A 22,082-nucleotide genomic window follows, 5' to 3' on the forward strand; every position below is an offset into this window, starting at 1 on the left:
GTAGCGGCAGATGAAATACCTATTTCTTTATTACCAACAAGGGGCTAAACAAGGATAGACATAGGTATTAAGTCGATTACATCAACCCAAGTGCATAACTGATACTTAATTTATCGACCCCGAAAGGATGAAAGGCAAAGTCGACCTTGGCGGAATTTGAACTCAGAACGTAGCGGCAGATGAAATACCGCTAGGCATTTCGCCTAGCGTGCTAATGATTCTGCCAGCTCGCCACCTTATACTATGCCTCCATACCATCTTCCCACACAGATGCACATTAACATCCTCCAGGCATATCAAGTGCTTGGAGGTAGTGCTGCCCTGGGTCAAGAGGGTGGCTGCTGGAAGACCCTATGTCTGGCAACAGGACTCTGCACCATGCCAAACAAGCAGGAGAACCCAGTCATGGTCGTCAGACAATTTCTGCGACCACATCACCCCTAACATCTGGCCACCTAACTCCCCAAACTGCAACCCCTTTGATTATTATATGTTGGGCACAGTTGAGCGAGAGACCAACAAAACCCATTTGTGACACCTAAGATGAACTGAAGGCAAGGATTATGGCAGCATTCACCAACTTAAATTTACCCCTTAGTATTTTAAGATATTTTTACACAGTTTTGGTAAATATATCTGTTAAAAAAATGAGATGCCAATGTTACTTTCATTTTTGTTTAATTTAAATGACAGTTTACTCATCGCACCCTGTATATATGTTCGTGTGTGTCTATATATATATAAAAAAATAAATGCACCCTTTTTAAAGCCTAGCCAGGCTTATGGGCCTGGTTTCCATGGCGTATGTGTTCCCCAGCTGGACGGGACACCAGTCCATCACAGCGTTACTCATTTTTGCCAGCTGAGTGGACTGGAGCAACGTGAAATGAAGTGTTTTGCTCAAGAACATAATGTGTCGCCTGGTCCAGGAATCGAAACCACAATCTTACGATCATGATGCTGACACCCTAACCACTAAGTCATGTGCCTCCACATACACACACACACATATATATATATAGGTTAGTGTGTGTCTATACATGTGTGAATATATTTGGCTATAAATCTTTCTCCTACAGTCCAAATATAAAGTATATCTGTTTGTAAGTGGTGCAAAATATGCCCCATTTCCTATTCAAAGATTTTGAAATGAACTTGGACTTTGCTCTCCATGGAGAAGTGAAAGGAAGAAGCATTCATGTTGACAAGCATGTACACTGCAATTTCTTCCAACCGCACTGCCAAAACTCATGTCAGGTAGCTTTTAACAGGAGTACTGTGCTTTCTTTGTCTGCACAGTTTGTTCCTTATATATTGTAGGACAGACTCTGATGGAACAACAATCATTATCTTAGTCTGTTTTCCATGCTGGCATGAGTTGGACGGTTTGACTGAAACTTGGTATGGTGGAGAGCTGCCACAGGCTCCAATCTGTTTTGGCTTGGTTTCTATGGCTGGATGCCCTTCCTGATACCAACCACTCCATAGAGTGTAGAGGGTGCCTTATATGTGTCACCAGCACAGATACCTTTTACATGTCACTGGCCACAACAATGATTTCACTTAACTTGGTGTGACCTCTCAAGCACATCAAATTGCCAAAGGTCTCAGGTGCTTGACATCACCACAGTCAGACTCAGCAACTGAAGATTATACTTCACCACCTCATCCTATATCTTCCTGGGTCTACCTCTTCTACAGGTTAACCTCCAATGTTTTTGCAAAAGGATCATACAGGAACAGTTTGAAAAAACATTTTAAGTGTTGTGCATCCTTACTTTGTGCAGGTTGAGGAAGACCACTAATGTGACATGCAGCAGTTGTTTGACTGAAATAAACCCACTGCCCATTTTCACCAAATGGACTGCATGCTGTTGAATGCTGGGATATTTTCATGAATGAGTAAGACAAAAAAGAAAGTACAGAGTCTCATTGCTGCTGAAGTGCTGTTCTTGCCAGAAGTGTGTTAACTTTACTGCAGTTCTTTTAGCCAATCTGAGCAAACATTGCACAATTAGATCCTCAGATGACATATTCACTTAACTTTGATGAAATGCAAAACTCGAAATCGATGTGTACAACATCTGTGACCAAATGATGATGTCCAACTAAGCCATGGAAGCTTCTGTCTTCTGGTGTTCTTCAGTACAAAACATAACCATTTTCACCATTTGGCATATTTTTTTTCTTCCATTTAAAGTGAATTCCTGTTGAGGGCTAATGACCATATCCATGGCTGGAGCAAGATTCCAGCCAGACAGGTGATATGGTCATAAAACAGCGAGACAGACAGAGCTATAACAGCAGAGAATTATATCAGGTAACAACAAAGCAAGCTAAGCGGCAGATTTATTTAGTAAGAGGTAAAACAGAACACGAGGGGCTTGTTGATATTTTACAATGTGAGGACCAGCAGAATGAAGTGTTCTGGATTGCAAGACAGTGTATCTAAAGAAATCATGAAATTGTGGGTGGATGGATAATGGTACTCTTGGATTTAATGTTTCTATGATGATGATGAAAAGGAAGTGCTATTACGAATGGCTGTTAAATGTGGGAAATGCATATAAGGGTTTTCTCAACACAGACTCAAGAAGGGGGCCAGCCATTCTAGAAGGCTTTAGCATGATGTAGAAAGCAAAGAAAGTTCCTGATCCAGCAGGAATTACCATTCAGATGTTTAAAATGTGTGATGGAGCAGGATATGAGTGAGTTACCCATATTGTCAATCAGGTTGCACAGAAAGATATCACGTCCAATGACTGACATAGAAGCATTGTAGTCAAACTGTTACAAGGGTAAAAAAAGATGCATTGGAGAGAGAGTTAATTGCAGTGGTATCAAATTGCTGGACCAAGTCATGAAAGTCACAGAAAGAGTTATAACTCAAATGATAAGGGAGAGAGTTGGTGTAGATGGGATGCAGTCCAGTCATGTGCCAGAAAGAAGTCCTGATACCATCTTCCAAGTGAGAAATACTAAGATAAAGGTGAGCAACTGTACCTAGTATTTGTCAACCTGGAGAAAAGCCTTTGACAGAGTCTGTCACTTGGTGATAGGACGTGCATTGATTAAGTTGGGAGTAGAAGAATGGCTTGTGAGAATCATACAATCCAGGTATGGGGATGTTGTCAGCAAGGTGAGAGTTAGCAATGAGTAGTGATGAATTTAGTGAGCAGGTATTCCGTCAGGACCCAGTGTTGATAAATAGGTGACTGAGTACTGAGCCCTGGCCATAGCATAGGAGATTAAAACTGGACGCCTCTGGGAATTCCTATATGATGATGGCCTTTGTTCTTAGAGCTGAATCTGTGGTAGGATTAAAGAAGAAATTTCAGGTATGGAAGGAAAACCTGGAATCAAAAGACTAAGCTTAGCAAAGACTGAAGTATTAATACATAGCAAAAGAGACAGGGCAGCCCTGCAACCATAAGGAAACAGGCTTTGCTCAATGTGTAGAAATCCAATATGGTGTACCAAATGCACACTAAAGAGATGCAGTGGGATCATGAGCAGTTAAAGATGCTCAGATGCAATAAACACTAAGAGTGCATGAGAAACAGATGCTCTCAAGCGCCCAGGAGGACCCCTAGAAATCGTAGATGGTTTCTGATATTCAGAAAACTTAATTAGCAGTAGTAGAGGATATTCTAAAAGCACAGTAGCTGATATAAGAACAGTTTGTATAAGGTTCACGAAGCTGCATCTGTTGGTAACAAGGCACACTGTATGATGCTTGTCTTTGAAACAGCAATGCTTCATGGCAGGTAGTAAGATGTGGGCTGTGAATGTAGAGAACCTTGCAAAGATTAGAAAGAAATTACCATAAATCCTCAAGTATAACCTGCATTTTTGACCCAAAATTTAAAGGTCAAAATCCCTAGTGTGTACTATATATGAGGTTAAAAACGAAAATTATTTTCTAAGCAATGTCTGAGTCTCTATTTGCTGTCCGGCAATGTTTATTCAGATGATTTTGTGAATCATCCATAACTTGCAGTAAGCAACATTTATTAAACGTTATTACTGTTATTTCTTTATTTTCTGCAAACAAAATGCACAAAAAAGCTACACGTTTGCATTATGTTATATATACAATAATAATAAAGGACGTTACCGTATACAGTATTACAACCCAAGGACGTTATATAGACCTCCTTGACTCAAGTTAGAGAAGAGGGTGCATATTATACACAAGGTTTAGGTTTTTCAGAGGCACAGCCCCCTAAAAATCCCCTGCGTATTATACTCGAGGATTTACGACAAGCAAATGTGTTCTGTTGGATGTACTATGTCAGAGTGTGCATGAAGGACAAAGTACAGTTGTTAAGCATGAGGGGAATCAGATGTAGTGTGGAAGAGAAAAGATTTTACTGATTCGGGAATGTGTTGTGTATGGATGAAGATAGTTGTGTAAACAAGTGCCAATTGCTTGCAGTGGATGGAACCTAGAATAGGGAAACCCAGAAAGATGTGAGATGAAGTGGTGTAAGTTGAGCTTAGAATGTTGAGCCTCATGGAGGGAATGACAAGGGACCAAGAAGATTGGTGATATGCAGTGCATTGAGAAGACCTGACTTGCTATGAAAGCATAATGTGAATGCACACAATTGAGGTTCTTGAAACATGTATATGCACACAACTGGGTCCCTCACCCTGTGTCTTTGCCAAGACTGTAACTTGCTGTTGTTTCACCCCTCTTCTCCTTACCCCATTCACCCAGACAACTGAGTCCCACCCCTGAATTACTGCCTATTAACATCCATCCCTCATTCTTACTGTCACCTGCACCTAGATTTACCATCATTTCTGACATTGGTTACCACCATCCCTGCTTTACTCATCTCCCACTCTTCCTCCACACCCTTGCAATCTTTAGCCCTGCCTTTCATCTTCCTATTGTTTAATCCCTTCATCACTCTCCTATCTAAAGCATTATTCTGTTGCTGTAAATAATGAAATTACAGTCTATTGCTATGTTTTATATCACAGTTTCTGTACTGCCAGTCACCACTTCCTCTCCGCTAAGCTAGTCCCAATTGACATCCACCCACCATTTTTATACCCCCCACCCCTACTTAGATTTACCATCGATCACCACTCTACTCCTGTTTCACTATTCACATACACATCTGACCACCTCCAACCCATGTTTATATCCATCTCTCACTACGTTCTGAGTTCAAATTCCGTCGAGATCGACTTTGCCTTTCATCCTTTTGGGGTCGATAAATTAAGTACCAGTTACGCACTGGGGGTTGATGTAATCGACTTAATCTGTTTGTCTGTCCTTGTTTGTCCCCTCTGTGTTTAGCCCCTTGTGGGTAGTAAAGAAACATATATCCATCTTTCACCTCACACTCTTACAACATTACCCACCTCTGCCGATCCTCCTGTCTCCATGTTTCCTTCCATTCCAACATGTTACCTTGAGGGTATGTCCAAGCACCCTACCACCACCAAATTTACCTTCTTCGTGCCACTCAAGTCACCCACATCCACCCATGTAAAATGCAAAACAGCCACGAATCACCTCCACAACAAACCGGTCTCTAGTCCTCTCACCATACATTAACCTCTCGACAGCTTGCATCCAGTAACCACTCTATTATCTATTCTCCCTTTCAGGTGAGCAATCTCTTCAGTCTGGCGAGTTACAAGGTATTTGCAGGAATGCTGGGGCCCCGAAAATAGTGCCTTGTATGCTCTGTAAAAGTGGTTGGCCTTCGGAAAGATACACAGCCATAGAAACCATGCCAAAACAGACACTGGAGCAAGAAGCTGTACTCTCACCTGTTGGAGCCTGTATAATCTCCCAACCCATGCCAGCGTGGAAAGCGGACGTAAAAATGATAATGAAAGAATGTGTGTCATGTGTGTGCGTGCGCGTCACCGACATATGCAATACATGCTACATAATATATACATACACATACATATATACACACACACACACGTCATAGATATGCAATTTATGGTGTGTGTGTGTGTGTATATATATTGTCAGCCCGTCCTGGGTAATAAAGAAATTGAGTATGTATGAGTATATATATATATATATATATATATATATATATATATACACAAATATATGCCAGACATACAATATATATAAACATTTGCAACATATATATATATATATATATATATACACACACACACAGGTATATATGCCACACACGCCATATATATATATATATAAATATATGACATACATAAAATTTAGGAGCAGAACTGCATCTACCGTTCCGCCAAAGCCGCACTGTACAGGTTTTGGTCCTTTTTGTTTGTTATTTATTTCTCTTTGACAAGCCAAACCGAACATGCTGTAGAAAGACAGTTCGGGATACATGGTTAGACTGACAACGTGGCGAGCTAAGAATTATGTCAGAAGATACAATACCACCGAGAATTACCCCGACACCCAGCTCTTAAAACATAATGTCGACAGCTAAACAGCAGACAACCCCCTCAAGTAAAACTAAAGAATTTTACATAACCCCTACAATATACACATACGCGTATATATATATATATATAAATATATATATTTATGTTCACACACCTCTATGTATATTATATCAGGTTTTAGCCATTACGGCCAAATATATAAGCATATATATATGTATATATATACATACATACATACATACATATACTCTGTACGCATTTATTGATGTCTATGAGAATTCTCTAAACATCAGTTCAAATAATTCTCGTGTCAAATGAAGAATAGCATGGACAATAAACAGATATATACACACATATACACATATATATATACACACACATATATATATGTATATATATGATCTGTGATGAATAGAGAGAAGGTTTTTTTCGAAGTAATCTAATGATGAGAGATCCAATACTTACCGGTTCACATGAGTGGTCTGTGTCTGAAGAACACGCATAAAACAAGGCGTAGAGGACCTTGTCCAAGGAATCACACAGGTCACAAAAACTATACCAAAACCAAAACTAAAACAACTCAACTCACTCAGACATCTTATTTATTCCGCCATGTTGTTTTGCCTTGTTTTCCTTTTCTTTTTTTTTTTTCTTTTTCTTTTTTCTTTTCCTTTCGGTTTTTCTTTTTCCTGTTTTTATTTTATTTATTTATTTATTTATTTTTATTTTTATTTATTTTATTTGTTCATTTATTGTGGCATAGCTTCCGCCCCGCCGCCGCCACTTTATTTTCTCCTACTCCGCCTCCTCCTCCTCCTGTTTCTTCTCTATTACCGTTTCCTCCTCCTCCTCCTCCGCCGCCGCCGCCGCCGCCGCCGCAGCCGTCGCCTTCACTTCCTCTTCTATCATATAACCCGCCGCCGCTTTTTTTATTCACTCCCTCCTTCTCTCTCTCACTACCGTCACCGCCGTCGCCCTAACAAGCTTATGAAGAACGGTCAACGACTAAACACTTCCTGTGTCATACACACGCATGCAAAATACACAAACGCATGCACACACACACACGAACGCACACACATACACACACACTGATGTGTGACGTCATCTTTCTTCTTTGCTGAAGGAATTGCCATTTAATTTTCTTAATACTTTCTGAACTAATCAGGTCGATCTTGGACTCTAACATCCTGTTTATACTTTCGCAAAAGTAGTTTTCCTTTTCTCTAGGGACTTTCCATCGGTAACTTTATTAGCTTTCACTTTTGCTGCCGTTTTCTTCTTCGATCTTTTAAGTTTTCTTTTCACTTTCGACCGCAATTTCTTAATCCAAGAGAAATCTCCTCGGAAGATTCTTTATAGATTGGAAAAATCCTTGGGTCATCATTATTCGTCGTGTTTACGATCAGTTGATTTTCCTTGATGCTGAATTTAAGGATGCTCGTGTTTTTTGTTTAACATAAGGCTGTTTCTGTTGTGTAATAGTATTGTGTACAGGATTACTTTCTTCTTATTAGGAAAAAAAAAGCGATAGTAATCTGGCTACAAAGTTGAAATACAGGAAAAGGCTTATGGAACAAAATTCATCTCGGATCACAAGTCATCTTTGCTGAGCACAACTTGTTTGCGTCAGTTTACTACTAGCAATCTCAGTACATCAATTAATTCTCCGTGTTTTTCTGCAGTTTTAAATGCTGTCTCTGCTAGCAGGACAATTTTGTATACATTCTAGAGAACCAGCTGTTACCCAGTGAACGTTTAGAGTTTGGTAACATGTACCATGCTTTCTCTAATTGTTTTAGGTGCCTATGTAATCACGAGCAGACTAGACATTTTCTCAGCCCACCTTTTCTCCCCATCGCTACGTCCGAGGTGTAACAAACAGCTGGAGGGAGAGAGAGAGAGGGTTGCACCCAGTGGTACTCATTTTTAGCTGAGTTGACTGGAGCAATGTGGAATCAGGTGCATTGCTCAAGAACGTAACGCACCGCCTCTCCAGTTGATCGCGAACCAAATACCCCAAGCCGTAGGCTATGTAACTCCAGATTTGGGTATACCTTCACATGTGTGCTCCACCCCACAACTTTGTTGCCTCATAACTTCCAGAAAAGTGGGTATTTTTCAATGAAATTTTTTGCAATTACACTTTAGATGGTGTAGGTCCAGATTTATGTTGAAGAAAATATTTCCGATGGTGGGGTGATGAGTTTCGGAAAATTCACAGAAGTTGGATTTGTTTCCTCATAACTTTCGGAAAACTAGATATTTTTAAATGAAATTTTCTACAAGTACTTACCAGAGTGTGTAAATTACGATTATATCGGTATTTAATATGAAATAGAAGATTCGTGAGTGGACAACACATGCGTTCTGACACATCATAATGGAATAAGAGCTTTATTTGCATATTCAAAACGTTTCCCATAAACATATATATATATCCCTCTCTCTCTTTCGGAGAGGCACTGAGCACCTACACGCACACATACACACACGGCAGTAACTTCCACCTACCTAATTCAATCACAAAGCTTCGGTTGACTCGGGGCTATAGCGGAAGACACCTGTCCAAAGTGCCACGCAGTGGGACTGAACCCGAAACCATATAGCCAGGAAGCAAGCTCCCTAACCACACAGATGTATATATATAGTAGGGGGTACTCTGAAAGGGGTCTCAGGGAGTAGCATTCCTGCCTTCCAGAGCTAGTTCCACTACATCATGGTAGAGGTCTTGGTCTCAGGACCCCTCGTGTAGAAACTGAGGTAGAGGGTAAGCAAAGGCATGCTCCCCGTAGAAAATCCAGCGTCAAGAAAGCCTCATGATAGCAAAGGAGGATGGGCACCAGCCAGCCAGCCAGCCCAATGGTTGGGGTGGGGTGCACCTATCTGCCTTGGTTGCCATGGCATTGACGTAGATCCGGCCACCCCTGTTAACGAGGACAAAACCCAGATTTAAAACACTGGATAATGGTGATGATGATACACATAGATAATATATACACAATTCAGGCTGAGTCCCACTGGATGGCATCTTGAACAAGTACCTCTACTATAGCCCTAGCCTTGCGAGTGGATTTGGTTGACAGAAACAACTGTTACCAGTTTATGAGTGCTGTCCTTCATTTCCAGCCTCCTGGGAAAACATGTCTTGGCAATGGGGAATATTTCCTCAATTGGAAACCGGTGTGGGTTGGTGACAGGGAGGGCACCTGGCAGTACAAAATTTACTTTGCTGAATTTGGAAAATTTTGGTGAAAGCAAATCCTAGCACAACTGTTTAGGAGTTTGCAAGTGTGCTAAGTGCTCAATAAATGGGTGTCGCATGAACTGAACGACCAGAAAAAATTGCCATTATGAAAGAAAAACTAAAGTTTGCTAAAGTACAAATGACATGTTATACTCTTAATCCTCTCTGGATTAATCCTAAATGGGAAAAACTAGATATTCTGTGAAATGGATTCTTAATGTTTTGAAATTCTCTCATGTTTCTTTTAGAAGCTCCTCACAATTGCCTCCAGGTTTTCATATTCTTTAATTAAAAAAAGTCAGGTTTCAATTCATTGAGAATTATTTGCAAATGTCATTCAGCATGGATAATTCTATGAAGAATATATGTATATATGTATGTGTGTGTGTATGTATGTATGCATGTGTGTGTAAGCATGCATGTATGTATATGTGTATGTAAGCATGCATGTATGTGTGTATGCATGCATGTATGTATACGTGTATGTATGACTAGCTCCTGGCATGTAAAAAGCTTCATCTGAACATGGCTGATGCCAGTACCCCTTAGCTGGACCCTGTGCCAGTGGTACGTAAAAGGCACTATCCGAATGCGATCAATACCAGGCCTGCCTGACTGGCTCCTGTGCTGGTTGCACATAAAAAGCACCCACTACGCTCTCGGAGTGGTTGGCATTAGGAAGGGCATCCAGCTGTAGAAACATTGGTAGATCAGATTGGAACCTGGTGCAACCACTGGTTCTCCAGACCTCAGTCAAACCGTCTAACCCATGCCAGCGTGGAAAGTGGGCGTTAAATAATGATGATGCTGTATGTGTATATGTATATATGCAAGTATGTATGTGGTGGATTCTCACAATAGATGCAGTTTCGTGTTGAACAACCTGTACATACCTGATTTGTTTATAGTGATCAAATATTTGTACTGTACTCTATTCATCAAATTAATATTACCTGTACAGGTGCACAACATACCACATGTCAGATGTTCAAGTGATATGAAACGAAGTATTTTCCTCAAGAACACAGCACACCGCCCGGTTCAAGAATTGAAACTGCAATCACAAGTGCAAGACCCTAACCACTTGACATGTACCTTCACACACACACACACACCACACATATAGTTTACAGATCCAGTATACATAGAATCAACCAAAATAGTACTCTGATCCAGTGAGAAATAAATATCAATTTCAATACACAACTGAAGAAGCTACTAATAGTTTCATGCTATTACGTTACTTGAAGAGGCATATTTAGAAAATATGCCATGTATCTTAAAACAATTTTTCAGACTCTATTTATGCATTATATATATTTTGGCAACAACAAGGATGCTGTTAGGTTGTGAGACTATGGATCTGCAGTTGGGAATCCTTGCTTCAGCAGTGGCAGCTTGTGTACATTCACTGCGGAACTGCAGCTCCCCCTATTTCCACTCAATATAATGAGACCCTTTTTCTTTACCTCTTTCTTTATACTTGTACATTATATAATCCTTAAGCTTAATGTCAGTAGCCATCTCCTAGTTTATGAAAAAAATACAAAAATCCTTGGATAGAACTGTTCGCTTCACAGTTCCAGCGATGCGGTGTTTGGCTGTTGTGCACATGTCATTCCTTTGCAGTTCTCACAACTTTGATTTTGAGTCTTGCTATAGGATAAACTCAAAACTGAGTTATCAAGTTACTGAGTTGAAATCACGGCATAGCAACAGCTTTTGAAAACTGTTGTAATGGCTATTTACTCAGCCTGATGGGTAGCACTTAATGTTACTGAGACATGCTGCTACAGTTCTACATGAACCCATTTTGAATATTCTCTCCTGTCCTGGCAGCTTAATCACAGAGCCTTCTCAATCAAATATTTATAAAAGTACAAAACTATTTTTGTCCATTGTGTTGACTTTATTGTTGGAATTTCTAACTCATGAATAACAGGAAAAGTTATTCATGCAATGAAATAAAATTGCTAATTTGCAAAGTGTTGTTACATCATTTACTTGTTACAAGTCATTAGCTTACCCTTTCAGCATTCAACCCAGCCATGCCTTGCCCAAATATTCAATACGTTGAAGGCTTAAATCAGAAAATTTATATCAGAGAACCAAGGGTGGTCTCAGGTGGGTTGGTATCAAAACAGTTTAACAACTAAAGAACTTCCTCTGCAAAAAGATTATATAGTTAAGTGCAGGCTACCATACCTAATATGTTAAATCAAAAACCATTTTTAATCATCTCGCATACACTGAACTGCAAAATTCAAAGTGATGACATATATATTCATTCTTAATAAGTCCGAGTAGATTCAAACGTGGCTGTGCTAATCACAGTTGTGTTTCATCAATGGAGATCAATTCCTTTCACATTTGATTCATTCGGGTTGTCTCCCCTTTGCCAGACGTTTTTCCCGTAAGACTGAAGACGAACAATGATGCTCTTTTACAATCATCACATGCTGTCAAGACAAGGGGGTGCATGTACACATACATATTTCGTGTATAGATGGTGCTAGGTTCGGACCCACTGTATAACACTTTGGACACCTGTCTTCTTTTATAGCCTTGGGCAGACCAAAGCCTTGTGAGTGGATTTCCTAGACAGAAACTGTCAGAAGCCCATCGTGTGTGTGTATATATATATATATATATATATATATATATATATGAGTTCCTTTCGAGCATTGGGCCTCACAGAGGCAAAGTAGCTGAGTTCCTTTGACAGAGGCAATGACTGAGACCTTTGGCATTATATCGTGGTTGAGAAGACCCATCAAGCCGAGCAAAATCGCAGTTGTGGCAGATACTGGTGTCACGCAAATTAGTACCCAAGGTGTTAGTAAATAACAGCACGCAGTACACTCTCAGAGGGGTTGGTGTTAGGAAGGGTATCCACGCAAATGGAAAACCATGCCAAATCAGACCGGAGTCTTGAGCAGCCTTCCAGCTTACCATCCCTGGTCAAACTATCCAACCCATGCCAGCATGGACAACGAACGTTAAATGATAATGATGATATATATATATATATATAGGCGTCTTTCAGTTTCTGCTTACCAAGTTCACACACAGTGCTTTGGTTGGCCCAAGACCACAGAAGACACTTGCTCAGTATGCCATGCAGTGGGACTGAACTAGAACCTAAATGTTTGGGAACTAAGCTTCTAAGTCACTCAGCCACGCCTGCGCCTTATTATAGCCATAATTTCTATTGATTACTTCACTTTTATTTATTTTTTTTCCTCACTGTTCTCTCAATTAAGTATCGTAGCCTGTACTGAACTAAATGCAGATGTGAAATTCCCCATTCGTGTGTGTACGAAGTTCATTCACTGCAAGACAAGAGTACATATAGTCCAAGGGGAACAACTCAGGTATATCTACAATGGAAATAAGTATATGTGTTGTGTCTGGGGAGAGTCATTTTCTTTTAGTGCCTTATGATGTCTGATTTATTTTTTAATATTTTCGTTGCGTCTTCCAACCTTTTCAAAACTATTGAAAAGGTTGCAAGATGCAACGAAAATAAAATAAAAAATAAAGTGGAAATTTTACCAGTGAGTGTTTTAAATTAATAAGGCACTAAAACAAAATGACTCTCCCCAGACACAACAGAATATGCTTCAACACACGAACTCACATAAAGAATCTTGTAGACCAAATCCCAAAACGAAATATATACATGTTTGTATTTTTGTGTTTTATGAATGTAGATTGGACACAAATGGGGGTCAAAATTAACAGGAGCTGTTTGGCAAAAACCTGTTGTAAGACAAGCAAAATTTTCAGAAAGCACAATAGAATTTATAGAGGAGCTCAGAAACACAGAGGGCAACTGGTTCAAAACTGTTCCTGATCCACTTCCCCTATAAACTCTGTTGTACTTTCCCAAAATATCACTTGTTCCGCCATGATTTTTGGTGAACTAATCACCTGTTTCTCCTTTACCTGCTAACATTTCATGTTTATGTGTTTAAAATTTTCCTGAAGGTAATGGGTTTGGCTGTGGTCTGATGTGAACTCAGGACAGAAAAAGCCAGAACATCTGCCACAAGGTATTTGTCTGATGCTCTAATAATTCTACCAACTGAAAGCCATAATTCTACAAGTTTGTTCCTTCTCGAGCCATCCCTGGCTCATAGGGCCAGTTTCTCAGTTTCCTTGGCATATAGGTTCCCCACCTGGACAGGACACCAGTCTGTCGCAGGTGAGCTGCAAGATGCAGGAGGAATGGGTGAGAGAAAGTTGTGGAGAAAGAGTCAGCAGAAGTTTGCCATTACCTTCTGCTGGAGCCGCGTGGAGCTTAGGTGTTTCACTCATAAACACATATTGCCCAGTCTGAGATTCGAATCCACGATCCCTTGACTGCAAGTCCGCTGCTCTAACCACTAGGCTATGTGCCTCCGCAATTCTACAAGTAGAACTGGTAATTTTAGTTTAGTCACAAGATCTGAAATTTAGTGGGTGGAGGTGCTACTTCATTCCATTGACCAAAATGCTCAACCGGTTCATCAACCTTGAAAAGATGGAAAACAATGTCAACCATGACAGTATTTGAACTCAGACCATAAAGACAGATGTAATACTGTTAAGTATTTTGTCTTGTGTGCTAATAATTCTGCCAGCTCACCACCTCAATTCTAGTATAATAATAATTGGTTCTTACATTAGCACAAGGTCTAAATATGGAGGAGGAAGTTAGATGATTTCATTGGCTTCAGTACTTGGTTTGTTTCATTGACCTCTGAGAAGATGAAAGGCAAAGTTGACCCCAGTAGGATTTGAACTCAGACTGACTATTTCGAACAGATACTGCAAGGTACTTTTTTTTTTCTGACACTCTGATCATTCAGTCAATCTTTCTCCATAGACTGTGGAACTGCTTCACCAACCACATTGCAGATGTGATACAGATTCTGACACTTCAGAAATGAAAGTGAAAGTAGAAATGTTTTTCTTCAACTCTCAGGTTAGTCCGAATTGAGCGAATCTATGACCATGGCTATGTGTTCTAGCCATGACCATCACTCAATCTTCTTTTCAGGCATAGTGTATCTAAGACTACATTATTCAATGTGTCCTTCTGCTTTATGACAGGAGTGGTATTTTATTTAATTGAACAGAAAATCACAATTTAAAGCAACCAAATTAAATATTTTAAGTCACTTGTTAACTAGTACATGAATTGTATGCAACGACTATACAAATTGTATAATCTTTTCTACTATAAATATTAAACCTGAAATTCTGAAGGAATGAAGTTTGTCGATGACATAGTCCCTGGTGTTGGATGATAGGCAAAGATGACTTTCGTGGAATTTGAACTGGGAACGTAAAAACAGACGAAATGTTACTAAGCCGGTAGAAAAAAAAAAAAGTCGTGTTGTATTTAATATTCTCAATAAAATAATGGAAAAGATTACATCAATGTTTTATTGAAAGTTTTCTATTTTCTTTTCGAACCATTTTATTGAACCTTGAAGGGATGAAAAGCTAAATAGTGGTTTCGAATGTTGACACAAGGCCAGCAATGTCAGGGGGTGGGTAAGTCGATTATATTTACTCCAGTGATCAACTAGTACTTATTTTATCGACCCTCGAAAGGATGACAGGCAAACTCGATCGACCTTTGCGGACACACAAACGGATTAAGTCGATTACATTGACCCCAGTGCAAAACTGGTACTTAATTCATCGACCACGAAAGGATGAATAGCAAAGTTGACTTCGGCGGAATTCGAACTCAGAACGTCGCGACAGACGAAATACTGCTAATCATTTCACCCGACGTGGTAACGCTTCAACAAGCTCGCCACCTTTTTTTAAAGCTAAATATTCAGAGTTCACCAGGTTTTGAAATAAAGATGAAGGGACATAACTCAAATACTCCAAAAACAATTTGTCAGTCGTCCTGTCACTATTATATCTAATAAAATAGAAATAATAGTAGTTAATATCAATTTTATCAATACATATTTAAAGAATTATGAATAAAGTTGTAATTGTTGTTTAATCCAGATCACTTTTCACATAGCAAGCAACCTTGGGAAATTTTTCACGAAATGATGCTGCTATTTCTAGCATATAGAGAGACCAGCTGTAGGTTCACTGAAGAGCCTAAAAATAGAAGTAGAAAGTCAGAACTGGTTTACGGAAACGGTAATTTTAGAGTAACAGTAACAAAGGTCGTTTTAGTAGTAAAAGTAGAACTAGTAGTACTAACGATAAAACTAATAAACTGTAAAAAATATTTCACTAATTGTTAAATGTAACTGTAGCACTTCCGGTTTGTGAAACCAGTCAGTAAACAAAATAACGTCAGCTGTTATAGTAGTATATGTGATGATAATGGTTAAAATTATATAATAGCAGTTGTAGTGGTACTAATCGTAATAACGAAAATAAATAACATATAATATATATAACCGAAATAGTTGTAATTAATGTTGATAATTGAATTAAAGGATGGCACTTCCGGTTTGTGGAATATAAAATTATTTGAAATTTTGATTCAAAAGTCAGCAAATTCGGGGGAGTTGAGAGTCGTTTGCATCGACCCAGTGTGTAACTGGTACTTATTTTATCGACCTTAAAAGGATGAAAAGTAAAGTCGACCTCCGTAGAGTTAGAACTCAGAAAAGTAGCGACGGACGGACGAAATACTATGAATATGCAATATACAGTAACAGAAATAACGGTTGCTGGTAGAACTAGTGGTAACTGTAGTAATAGTAGAAATAGTTGCTACTGTAGTGACAGGAGGAACAAATGTAAATATTATAGTAAAAGTAGTAGTTGCAGTTTGGTTCGCTGAGAAGTTCCGGTTTGTGGAAGATGTAATACAGTACCGGACAAATTTCCGGCAAGCTTGGAACCGGAAGTATTCCGGATTTCTGGAGTTTCGGTTTTCTGGAGACAACACATATTTCGTTTTCGGATTTGGTTTGCAAGATTCTTTATATATTTCTAATATGAATAAACTATGAAAAGTAAATAACTAAATCGTATTTCACAAATTCAAATTAATTTACTTCTAAAGTAGGGTTTGTTCGATATTTATTAAAATTCTTAAAATATATCATATAGTACCATATATTCACTATAATGTTCGTAGGGTGAAAATTAAACGAAGAATATGATTTCATTTGGGAGATACAAGTACAAATTTACACACTTCTAAAGAAGAATATGTTTGATCTTTATTGATCCACATATAAAAAAAACTAAAGAACGAAATTATTTAAAATAAGAATGGTGGAGGGTTTGACAGAATCTGACAAGTAGGAGAACTTCATTCTCCACTATTGACTTTGGCATAACTTCTACAACTAGATACCCTTCCACATGCAAAAACAGAGTCTGTTTATCCAATTCCCAATACAGTATACTGCACTGTATTCCCCAATTTCTGAAATCCTCCCAAGAAGTCTGATACTGTATATTCTTAAGGATAATTATAATGATGATAGTGGTGTCGGTGGTAGTTGTAAGATGTCATGGTAGGAGGTTACGTCTGTCTGTCTCTCTTTCTCTTTTACGGGTGCTGAGAAGTATTTACTAAACACACAGTATGGTAATATACTGCATGATGAAGCAAATAATTTCCGGATTTCTGGAAGCCGGATAAGAAGTTCCGTACCGTACTAGAAGAATAGCGTTGACAGAAATAACAGCCGTTGTAATAATAGTAAAAGTAGAAGTAGAACTAACTAGTAGTGCTAGAAAAACAAATTGTAAAAATAGTAATTAAAAATAATAAATAGGAAAAAATTGTAGTTATACGAATTTGCAGAAATGCTAAGGTTACTATTTCCGGTTTATTGAAGAAGTGATATACTAGTATAATGTTAATAGAAATTATCAGTGGTTGGGATGATAATTATGATTATTGTAATAGTAAAAGCGGACCGATTAGTGGTAGAGAAGGAGTTATGGTAATAGTGATGGTAAAGGTGAAAAAAATTAATAGTAAAAGTGGTTTTTATAAATAGTTAGCAAGGTCAGGTCAATAGTTCCGTTTTGGAAAGCGGAAGTGACGTTCAATTTGTGTATAATAAAGTCATTCGTTGTCTTCTGCTGCCTTCTTTGACACAGAGGACCCCTTCCAACATTTTTTTTTGTAAAAAAAAAAAAAAAAAAAGAACTTCTCCTTTTTTTTGCCTAACTTCGTTCGTCTCGTTAAAAAAAAAATCCCATATAAAAAAAACAACACACACAGCGAAGCTTTAGTGGAACCGTCCCCGTTTAAAGGGCCAACTAAAACACTAATAGACAGACACACACACACAGAAAGGAAAAAAAGGACCCCCCCTAAACAAAACAAATACAAGTGGAGCTTTTTGGAGATAAGAGCAGCCCCAAAAAACAGAGTCGAAGGAAACGGCCACACGGTTCTCTAATCAACAGGAGGTGTTCGGCATGAGTGAACTAACTCCAGATGAGGTAGGAACAATCAGACATGAATAACAACAACACTGTGCAATGCTAACCGTTATTTTCACACAGACACACTATATATATATATATATGTATATATGTGTGTGTATATACGGTCGTATCTATAATGTATAGGTTTACACATATGTACATGTCTATGCCTACGTGTATATATATATATATATATACATGTCTACGTTTATGTATATATGTCTGCATGTATGTATATTTGTCAATGCTTATATGTATGTATATATATATATGTCATTGCCTATATGTATGGTATATATATGTCAATACATATGTATGTATATATCAATACATATATGTATGTATATATCAATACATATATGTATATATATATTATATATATATATATATATATATATCAATACATATATGTATGTATATATATATATATATCGATGTATATATGTCTGCATGTATGTATATTTGTCAATGCTTATATGTATGTATATATATATTATATATATATATATATATGTGTGTGTATATATATATATATTATATATATATAATATATATATATATATATATATGTATTTACATTGACGATATGTGTCTGTGTTTCTATATGTATATCAATCTACCTTTATAAACATATATATATGTATATATATGTAAGTATATGTGTGTCTTTGCTTCTGTTTACCATCTTTGTCTCTCAGTTTTTATGTCAGAGAGACTGACTCCGTTTTGCCTTTTTGCTATCTTTCCTTCACATTTCGTTATTTGTTTGAAACAAACAGAAAAAAAACCCCAACAAAAATGGTTAAATTTGTCAATCTCTCTCTCTGTTCAAACCTTTGTCTTTCGTGTCTCCTACTCTACTTAAAAAGCTTTCGGGGGTCTGACACTAGAAAACATTACATAGAACTAGGTTGGCTTAAGAATGATAATATTAATGAATTCAAATTTCATTTTTTGACGAAACTCTAATATAACAACTCTTGTCTGCGACGACAGGGAATCGTCAACACAAACTGCAACTAACCGTTATTTTCACACCAATAATGTGTGTGTCTGTGTATATAATATAAATATATATATATATAATATATATATATGTGTGTAGTGTATATATGTGTGTCTACAAACATGTATGTATTTTATGACTGTTTACTTTATCCTCTGTTTCTCTGTTTGAGACTTGTACATTGCTTATGGTTGTATCTTGTTTCTTGTTAACGAAAAAAAATGTTCGAGTTTGTCTTTTTCTCTCTCTCTCTCTCTCTCTTTCTTTACTCTTTTTTTTTTTTTTTTCTTTCCGTTTCTCTTTTTAGCACCCCCCCCACTTCATCAACTGTACTTCAGTTTTCCTTAGGATTATATATATATATATATATATATATATCACCGTGACCGACCAGGCTATCAGATGTTGCTACACATCGCTGGTCACAATGCGCTTCGCATTGTTTTAGCCTTCAAATGACGCCACCCCGCTGGCTAAGCGAGCAGGCCAATATATATATATATATGTATATATATATATATATATGTGTGTGTGTATAGATGTTGTGTTTAATTAAACATGTAGCTATATGTACATGGATTGAATCAAATTTCATTGTCTTCGTGGGGGTCTCTGGGGGAACAAGATCGCCCCTAGATTGTGAAAAAGCAACGACACAAAAACAAATTTAAAATAAACAAATACCCTACACCCGAAAATTAAACCAGAAAATATAAAAACAACAAAAGTAAATGATGGATGTGTTCGTGCGTATATCTATCTATCTATCTATCTATCTATCTATCTATCTATCTATCTATCTATCTATCTATCTATCGATATATTTTCTTTTTCGTTTATATATCTCTGTTGTTGTTTTAGCTCCTGTGATATTTTGGTTATCAAAGGATCCTCAATTTGATGGGGGAAAGATGGTCATCGTAGGATTCGCTGGACAACCTTGCCCGAACACACCTGCGCTCAAAGTCATATCAACTGTGACCATCCTGTCTTATGATTATGTGTTTTGGACTACATAATTTAGTAGGGTGTGATTCGAGGACGTTTGATTGCTGTTACATATATACCAAATCAAGTCACCACCACGTAGAAGCCTCCCCCCGCTTTTTTTTAACCCCTAGGAAGACTGGCTGAAACTGTATAATTTTGGAAAAAATAAACAGTGAAAAGTGCTTTCGTAGGATAGAAACATGTTTAGATTAACGGTTGATGTGGTTAACAGTGCAACATCTGCCTGGTATGAGACCTGTTAGAAGTCGCAGCCAAATCTCACTCGAATAACAAACAGCTACCATCATAAATGAGGACATTTTGTTTTTGTGTAAATGTAATGACGATGGGGGTTGCCTTAAAGGAAGAAAACGAGACGAGACGGTCTTCGCTTGAATGACTTTGATCACAGGTCGACTTGGACGCAGGGATGGGATAGTTACACGCGCGCACGTATTTGTGCATGCATGCATGGATGCAAATATATATATGTGTTTGTGTGTGCACACATTGTTTACATATATGCTCATATCTGCTTCTGTATGTATATACATCTTCACATATACATAAGTTGCAGGCACATGCATATTTACATACACATAGAGACATGTGTGTGTGTATATATATATATATATATATATATATGTGTGTGTGTGTGTATATAATCCGAGGTCTACAGTATTATATATCCATCACTGTCGATCTTACCACTTGGTTTCGCGCTAGGAGTACAACGGAATGTTAGGTATATACATGTATGTCTGTACACACACACACACACGCTTTGCTGTTTGCTTTAGTATGATTTCTACGGCTTGATGCCCCCCCCCCCAATACAGGAACGGCATCCAGCCATAGAGAGTATACTAAAGCAGACAGTAGAGATTGGTGCAGAATTCTGGCTTGCTAGCTCTTGTCAAACAGTCTAACCCCTGCCAGCTTGGAAAAGCGGACGTTAAATGATGACGATACACACAAACACACGCACATTTTATATCCAGTGCTAGTAGGGTGCTAAGAGCACCATCCGAGTGTGATCGTTGCCAGAGTGGCTCACTGGCTTCCGTGCCGGTGGCATGTAAGAGGCACCATTCGAGTGTGATCGTTACCAGTATCTGTGCTGTTGGCATGTGTAAAAAATTCTAGCGAGGTCGTTGCCAGTACCGCCTGAGTGGCCCCAAAAATTCGAGCGAGGTCATTGACAGTACCACCTGATTGGCCCATGTGTAAAAATTCGAGCAAGGTCGTTGCAAGTACCACCTGACTGGCCCCCGTGCCAGTGGCACGTAAAAGCACCCACTACACTCTTGGGGTGGTTGGTTTTAGGAAGGGCATCCAGCTGTAGAAACTCTGCCAGATCAAGACTGGAGCTTGGTGCAGCCATCTGGTTCGCTAGCCCTCAGTCAAACCGTCCAACCCATGCTAGCATGGAAAGCGGACGTTAAACGATGATGATGATATATATATATATATATATATATATATATATATTCCCTTGTCATTTCTAAGCTGGCATGGGTTAGACTAACAAGAGCTGGTTAGGTAGAGAGCTGCACCAAGCTCCATTGCTTTAGTCTGGTTTCTGTGAGCGGACGCCCTTCGTAATACCAACCGCTTTACAGCATGTACTGGGTGGTTTTGATGTCGCCCCAGCTCTGGTGCTTTAGCAGGGTTGCCGAATTACTTGCGAGGTGAAGACCTCTCAGTTGGGAGGAGTGTGGTGTGGGGGGTGGAACCGGGTGGGGAGTGACTGTGTGCAAGGTTACAGTATAATAGAGAGATATAGTTGTTTTACATTAGAAGAGGTACTTGGCTACCCTTGTAGGAAAAGAAAGAGAAAGAAATAGATGTTGTTGGAGATGCATCAGGACCTACCCATAGGGAAGAGTGGATGGGGAGAGTATGAGTGGTACAGAAGGGCTCGCAGGGTGTGTTCCTTAAAAGTGTAAGGGGAGATGTATGGTGATGGAGAGAAGGTGACTAGCAAGTATGGTAGATATA

At 38.6% G+C, this 22,082-nt stretch overlaps 2 protein-coding genes across 5 annotated transcripts in view; one reads left to right on the forward strand and one right to left on the reverse strand.

Annotated features, from left to right (window-relative positions):
• Window positions 1–7,090, reverse strand: part of LOC115218088 (solute carrier family 35 member E2A) — a 64,974-nt gene extending 57,884 nt beyond the window's left edge. Inside the window, exon 1 of one of the 3 annotated variants that reach the window (XM_036507972.1) lies at window positions 7,001–7,090. The gene's annotated coding sequence lies outside the window, so the exon portion shown is untranslated. Of the gene's footprint in view, window positions 1–6,876 lie in introns of all 3 variants that reach the window. The other 2 variants (XM_029787869.2, XM_029787870.2) reach the window with 2 other exon arrangements.
• Window positions 7,091–17,705: 10,615 nt separating this feature from the next.
• The window catches only part of LOC115217961 (ubiquitin conjugation factor E4 B), a 90,745-nt gene continuing 86,368 nt past the window's right edge, over window positions 17,706–22,082 (forward strand). The window contains exon 1 of one of the 2 annotated variants that reach the window (XM_036507962.1): window positions 17,706–18,100. In XM_036507962.1, the coding sequence (XP_036363855.1) occupies window positions 18,077–18,100 (24 nt within the window). In that variant the 5' untranslated portion in view covers window positions 17,706–18,076. The remainder of the gene's footprint in view (window positions 18,101–22,082) is intronic. The other variant, XM_029787681.2, reaches the window with a different exon arrangement.

Source organism: Octopus sinensis, linkage group LG12 (assembly GCF_006345805.1).
Source record: "Octopus sinensis linkage group LG12, ASM634580v1, whole genome shotgun sequence".
Taxonomy (NCBI): domain Eukaryota; kingdom Metazoa; phylum Mollusca; class Cephalopoda; order Octopoda; family Octopodidae; genus Octopus; species Octopus sinensis.